We start from the raw sequence: 6,979 nt of genomic DNA, 5'->3' as shown, positions 1-6,979 counted from the left end.
GGCTTTTATATAATTTATTATTCAGAATAGTGTATAGCATTCCCTTTTTAAAAATAGCTTTGCCATGCCACTTAACTTGCATATAGCTTCACCACTGCCCAAAGTGGTATCTAACCCTGTACATTCTTTCAAATACATTTCTGCAATTGCTAAGTTGTCTCTCTTTTGTTTGGAAATTTTACCCCCAAGCTTGTATCATGTTAAATAACTGAAAATTTCATCTTTAAACTTTCTAGCAACTTTTCTTCAAGAATATTCTCCTCACTGTATCACAACTACAGAGAGACAGATACTACTAAGGCAAGTGTACAAAATATGTTGTTTCTACATTTAAGTAAGCCCAGCACTTGAATTTAGAGAATATTGTATCAATTTAAACACATCTCACATGATCTTTTTGACAATAAAGCAGCTTTGATGTTGTTTTTTTATCATAAAAGCAGTTCTCTTCTTCATTCATAATCATGATTTTTCTATCAAGCAGACAAGGCATTGCGATTGGCTAAATGACGACACCATCATCATCACCAGTCCCTTTCATGAGGCTCCCTGTAAGGTAAGCCTAGAAGACTAAACACATCCTTTTCTGTCTGTGTAGGGAGTGGGCTTCCAGTGTGCACTTTTAAGCTTCCCTGACGCACCACATCCTTGTTTAGTGAGTGCTCTGATAAGCTCATGTTTTTTGTCTTTGCCATGGCTCTCATTGAACGGTTGAAGTGTGCTGAGCCAGTAAAATACATAATGGCACAGGCAAACTCATTGTGGGGAACTACTATGATGTCCAGTCTCCGATGGCGCTGACCAGGTCCTGGAAGACGGCAAATACCCATGTATTTCTTCTGCTCCCCGTTATCTTCATGGCTAACCAGGTCGTCTGTCAAGAAGCCTAAGAATTGAAAGATTTTATTTTTCAGTTTCTTTGATGAAACACAGGCTCCTGGTTCTTAGAAAACATAGTTTATATTTATAGCTTACCGCTGTCATGGAGGCTCTGCAAAATTTTACTGAAAACGCCCTTGTGGGACTTGCCATCAGGGTGAGTTATAAGCACGTCAACGTCTCCACATGTGGCCTTTCCTCGACGATAGGAGCCACATGCCATCGCCACCAGTTGTGGGTCTATGGCATGGGTAGCATCTCTCACCTGTACAAACCCCAACAATAAGACCCAAAATAGAGGCTATCATCAATCAAGGAGCAGCAGAGCTTCTACAACATTTTTGTATTTCTAACAAGACAAATTAAGTGTTCCCTTGTTTTAAACCCACTTGTCTTACTTCAAAACAAGTAACTATTTCCCTGTTTGCAGCCAAACACTTTGAGGTAGGTACTCTAAAACACCAAACATTACTTAGAAAAGCCTTGGGGAGTACACATGCTTAAGTCATCTATTTGATGTGCACTTTGTATCTGGCAGCTTTGCAGGAAAAAGAAAATCTCAGAAATACAATATGAAAACAGCTAGCACTGTACTCAGCACTCTGGAGGGAGTAGGTATCAGGCCAACTTAAGATGCAGCAAGATTCAAGAGTTAGTTTTCTCCTTTGGGATACCCTACTTTGTGAGAGCACTGGCTGTTTTTTCCATTATCTTGCAGTTGAAGAAAGCTGAAACAAACGTTTTCCTCTCTGTTATACCATCTCAGTGGGATGGAGTGGAACATTTTTCACAGATATTTTACTTCTTAATACTTGATTTCACATAGCCCTGAAGTTATGAAAGACGCAAACATATTTTATTGAAAGTTTTGACATTACCACTTTCTCTATGGCCCCAGCTTCTTCTCGGGGCATTCGGTCCAGTAAGTCATCATAGTGCTTGAGTCCTATTTTCTGAGTGTTCGTCAGATGGGCTTTGGTGCGGATGTCTTCCAGTGTGCGAAATCCCTGAAAAATATATAAGATTTTGAAAGAAGCTTCAGAAACAAAGAGTTGTATTTATAAAAGATGTGCCCCCTGTGCGTGGGTACTTTTACCTTTGTCATAAACTAAATCAGGATCATATCAATACCTCATCACTTCTCTTTCACACTTGTCCATTTTTTATCCTGTTCCTGATTCAATGAATACTAAAAAAAAAACTAACATTATTAAAAAATCTAAATATATATTTGTTACTTTAAAAAAACCCTTTGCTCAAATATCAAATCTTGTGCAAAAAATGTTGCTTCTGGATTTTGTCAGGATATAATCCATAGTTGTAATCTCGACTGTATACCCCTATCTGAGCTCTCTTTTGGATCAGTTCATTGGTGTTGTAAATCATATTTAACCTATGAAATGCCTAATGAGGGAATAAAATTCTTATCTCAAAGGGTAAATGAAAGCTTGGCTTTATACATTCAGTTCAAGTATGCCTGTGCATTTTTGATAAGGGTGAGAGTGTTCCCTACCTGTTGGTACCACAACTGAGCAGTTTTAGCTCCAGCACCCCAGATGTTAGTAAAAAGCTCCAACACTGGCACGGCCTCACCAATGTGATCTATTTTCCTCAAGTGACCACTTTCCATGATCTCGTCAATTTTGTCAGCCATGCGTTTTCCTATTCCAGGGATCTGACATGCCTCCTGGAAACAAAAATTCAGATAAAATAATCATAAATGTCCCATTACACCTACTTATCCTCAAACACCAGCCGTTTCCACTGTATGCACATGACTGACATTATCAAATCACATGACCACAAAAAAAACATCTAAGTCTAATCACCTGATATGACGTGATAGGCTTATGGTAACTCTTCAGTGCGTTGACAGCCTTGGAGTAGCTGAGCGCCCTCCACTTGTCCCCCTGGTGTGTATAAGCCTTGGCCAGCACTTCTAGCTTGTCTGTGATGTGCTTGTTGAAGTTATTAGTTTTGGACTCAGAAGACTGGGCACAGACCCATTTTCCTGAGACCACCTTCTGAGCAGCAGAGTCTGAACCAGGGTCCAGGCTGGGGCCAGGAGCTTCCTCTTTTGGGTGTTGGCCAGAAAGAAGAGCTTCTAGGTCACCCTGAGAGACCCCATCCTCATCTCTTGTTTCCTCTGTGTCAACTGCTGTCTGAGAGTACAACAAGAGATAAATTAGAATAACATTAGGCTTGTTATTCACGCATCCAGCATCTTACCTTTTGTCTGGATTGTAGCCCAAACAAGACAAAAAGTTTTTTTCTACACACAATCTAGAAACTTGCCTCATTTATAATCTCCTCTTGCTTGGTTTGATCAGACACTGGCTCTGAAACAACTTCTGCAGCTGGTTGTACATTTGGTAACTCTTCATTATTTGCTCCATGGTTTTGTGTTTCAGGTTTCCTAAGTGGACAAAACACGATGGGATCTATTAAAGGTGCCTTCATTCTGTTTTAAATAATACATCTGCTTATCAAAAACAACACATTTAAATGAACTGGAAATGTATGTGATAAACAAGTTTGAACTTATTCTTACACCCTTGCATGCTTCCGTGCGATGTATGCAGTGAACAGATAAAAATTGAGCTACAGGTTAAACTAGTATTTCTAATTAATAACCGTTGATTTATTTACCTGTCAGGTAAAAGAAGGCTGTAACTTCCAACATCTAGGAGTTGCTTCTCACTGATGCATGCGCTCAACCAACTGCATTTCACCAGTTGGACTCCAGAGGGCATGCTATCCACTTTAAGTAAACGCAGAGCCCTGTCTCTGTCCATGTCATCATTAACCACCACATGAGTGGTACCTGAGCAGAGTGAACTCTCTGTCTGTCCTCCATTCTGCTGAATTTGTTTCTGGAAAATCTGGCATCTGGCATTTCCTATTCCTGCTGACAGAATGTACACTGTGACACCATTAAAGGTGTCTCCTGGAACATAACAGAGAAACATGTTACATGAATACTTGTGTACATGATTTTTCCTTTTAATCTTGCCTTACTAAACACATAATGTTTTCCAAATTTTAACACAATAAATCTTCATATGTCTCTCCCAAACTGCAAACTACCTGTGATTTCACATTCATCTGGTTTCTTCTTTGCTGGAGGGATATCTTTTCCTTGTAACACTTTGGCTCTTTTAACTTTAGGAAATGCTTTCATAATCCCATGTCGAGGCTCCATTTCCTCTCTTGAAGGGGCATGCCAGTACCCTGTGAAATAAGTAGGGTTGTAAAGTTATAAAACTATGGAAAATGAAGAAACAACCTGCAAAGTAATCTAGTTTTAAAATTCTATATATCTATGAGTTTAATACATTTGATTCATCTTCCTGCTATTCATTACTAATTTTACAGTTGGCAATCAACAGTTGTACAACAGTTGTACAGCAGATAGGCCTACATACAAAAAAAATCCAGTTTACTGATATCAGTTTTATAAACTAATCAAAATTAAAAGTACATCTGCCAAGTTTATATCACAAAAACATCCATGTGTAGCTCTATCGTACAGTTCAAGCTGACCTTAGTTTAACAACAACCAAGACAATTCAGTTTGAATTCAACGTGTCTAACATGACACTGTGCGTGACCATTGACAGCTGACACTCTGTTACCTTAAACATTCGTTTAAAATGACCTATTCTTAGAACATTTAAAGATCAACACAATGAAGGTAAGACGACTACAAATGTTTACTACAGGGATGATCTCGTCTACCTGGCTGTCTCACAGATTCAGTTAGATTGGCCCTTATGTTTCAAATAGCTTGCAGTGATTGTTTCAGGATTCTTAAATTCTGTGTTTGTGAATAAAGTTGGTACTGTTACTACACAGTAATAACATAGCTGTTTTAAGTAGACAACTATCGAGATAGTCTTTCTCTCACTCCGGTTGTTCACTGTTTTCGATGACAGGTAAATCGCAATAGCAATACAATGGTAGCCAACTCTTTTAAGACTACGTTAATGTTATCTATCTGGTCGCGATCTTGTAGTTTCTGATGTTATTGTTATTGTGTAATATGTACATTAAATGTTAGTTGTTCTAAAAAATAAAAGACAAAAGCACAGTTCAAACAAAATGTTTGGATCATACCCCTGTTGTAGTAGGACCATTAATAGCGAAAGGACATTTAAATGTTTCACTTCCGGGTCAGATGACCGGTTAGGCGTAGACGTTTTTGTGAATTGATCCCCTCAGTGTTTTGAAAGTTAATAAGAGCTACACATTTCGTTGTCTGTTTTGAACGTAATTGATTGATTTATTTTTTTTTTTAATTAAACAATTTCACATTTAGGTTTTAGTTGTGCTTGTTGCTGTGGTTACCGATTTAGACCGGAAGTGGCCCGACGACAATATTTTCTCGTGGAACATGGCTGTTCAAAGCTGGATTGATGTCCTAAAATCATCCAAGAAAACAGTTTTGATCCACGATGGTAAGTTGATTCAAAGATTTTTAACTTAGACAGCTCCGTGCGTCGATAATATCGTGTTCTCTCACTTCACTAGCGTTAGCTGGCTGCAGGCTCAACCCAGAGTTGCTAGGCATCAAGCAACAACTCAACCGTGTAGTATTGTGACGCCTTTGAAATTGGAGCGAATAAACATTCTGACTCTTGACTAGAATAAACTAACATTCTTTAAAAAAAAAAAAAACAACCCAAAGGGGTTAATGTTCGTTTGAGAATGTGTTGCTTTCGTTGGACATCATTTTAAAATATGTTTGCAATATTTTTAACCTAGAAATTATTATATGCAACATTTTTTATAAACTGTTGTATGAATTTTACTCAACATGGACTACGTTCGAGTTTCTTAGTTAGTTTTAATCTGTTGTATTTAGAGTTTTTAAAATTGTTTACTGAATCTGAGCAAATATGACTTGCAGGAAGAAGAAAGACCCACTACCTCTTTAAAGATGGTAAAGAAATGGCAGAGGAGTATGATTTGAAAACAGATGAGCTTATAGGTAAGCAACAAGGTCTGAAGTTTTGTAAAGATACGAGAAGTTGAATTTTCAAAGTATACATTTAGTCATACTAGTCATGTTTTTGTTCTGTCCAGTCAGAAAATGGCGTGTGAAAAGTACACTTGGGGCTCAGGGCCAGTGGCAGGTAGAGGTTGGAGAGCCAAATGCAGGACCTGCCACGTCTCCTGATTCAGAGGTGATCAGAGAGAACTGTTCCAATGTAAGTTTCATTCATTTGTCTGATTTCTTGAATATGGTTTTATGATAGCATTTTTTAACTTTACACTTTTTGGTCTTTGAGAGAACACTTGTGAATCATTTTGACGTTTCTGTGTCCACAGCCTGTGTTCTTACGTAAAGACACAAAGACCAGTTTTCAGTGGAGAATCCGTAACCTGCCCTACCCCAAAGATGTCTTCTGTGTAACCGTTGAGCCCTCTGAGAGATGCATTGTCATAAGAACTGCAAACAAAAAGTAAAAATCCTCATCGACAGTAGCTTCTGTCATCACTGCTGCTGACTTGTAATCCTAAAGTGCTACCTATAGGTGGCACTGTTTACAATACATTTCTCTGTACAGTGACGTTATAAACCCATGACATCCTTTCCTTGTTTTCCCAGGTATTTCAAGAAGTTCAGTATTGCTGATTTGGATCGCTGCCAGCTCCCACTGGACTGCTCTGCCCTTAGCTTCACTCATGCCAATAACACTTTAATCATCAGCGTAAGTCTAAATGAAGAAAAATCCTCTTTGTTTTCCACTCCTGATATTATATAACATAGAACTGAAAATAAAAATTACTGTGCATTTAGGGCTGAAAGATATGTTTATTTTTCATCAATTATGTAATACTGCAGTGGAGCCCAACAATTGTCATTTTAGCATTCTTATCTTTTGAAATACATCAACAGTGTTTTCCAAGTACACAAGTTCTTACTTGTTGTGGGGTATGTTTAAACAGTGATTGTTCCATTTAAGTTTGTTTGCCTAAGCATTTCTGAACGCAAACGTTTCCTCTGTGCACTTTTCACATCCTGTCTTTTTCCATTACAAAGTCTTATATGTTGTTTTTCCTTTTATTATTTATTCATTTTTGCACACTCTTTCTA

At 38.0% G+C, this 6,979-nt stretch overlaps 2 protein-coding genes across 3 annotated transcripts in view; one reads left to right on the top strand and one right to left on the bottom strand.

The window, feature by feature from the left end:
• Nucleotides 1-3: 3 nt before the first annotated feature.
• On the bottom strand, nt 4-5,056 carry poll (polymerase (DNA directed), lambda). The gene is made up of 9 exons (XM_074662328.1): nt 4,996-5,056; nt 3,967-4,110; nt 3,529-3,826; nt 3,175-3,295; nt 2,709-3,041; nt 2,393-2,566; nt 1,758-1,886; nt 976-1,144; nt 4-886 (listed from the first exon to the last, which is right to left on the bottom strand). The coding sequence occupies exons 2-9, from the start codon at nt 4,079-4,081 to the stop codon at nt 525-527; spliced, it is 1,701 nt and encodes a 566-aa protein (XP_074518429.1). The 5' UTR covers nt 4,082-4,110; nt 4,996-5,056; the 3' UTR covers nt 4-524.
• Nucleotides 4,553-6,979, top strand: part of dpcd (deleted in primary ciliary dyskinesia homolog (mouse)) — a 63,919-nt gene continuing 61,492 nt past the window's right edge. For both annotated transcript variants that reach the window (XM_074662314.1, XM_074662320.1), the window contains exons 1-6: nt 4,553-4,573; nt 5,198-5,336; nt 5,789-5,869; nt 5,965-6,089; nt 6,211-6,344; nt 6,491-6,593. In XM_074662314.1, coding sequence (XP_074518415.1) covers nt 4,568-4,573; nt 5,198-5,336; nt 5,789-5,869; nt 5,965-6,089; nt 6,211-6,344; nt 6,491-6,593 — 588 coding nt within the window. In that variant the 5' untranslated portion in view covers nt 4,553-4,567. The remainder of the gene's footprint in view (nt 4,574-5,197; nt 5,337-5,788; nt 5,870-5,964; nt 6,090-6,210; nt 6,345-6,490; nt 6,594-6,979) is intronic.

This window comes from Halichoeres trimaculatus, unplaced genomic scaffold (assembly GCF_033239565.1).
Source record: "Halichoeres trimaculatus isolate MK-OKI-2021-1 unplaced genomic scaffold, fHalTri1.1 fHalTri1_scaffold_2, whole genome shotgun sequence".
In the NCBI taxonomy this organism is placed as follows: domain Eukaryota; kingdom Metazoa; phylum Chordata; class Actinopteri; order Labriformes; family Labridae; genus Halichoeres; species Halichoeres trimaculatus.
This window is presented reverse-complemented; position numbering and strand designations above follow the sequence as displayed.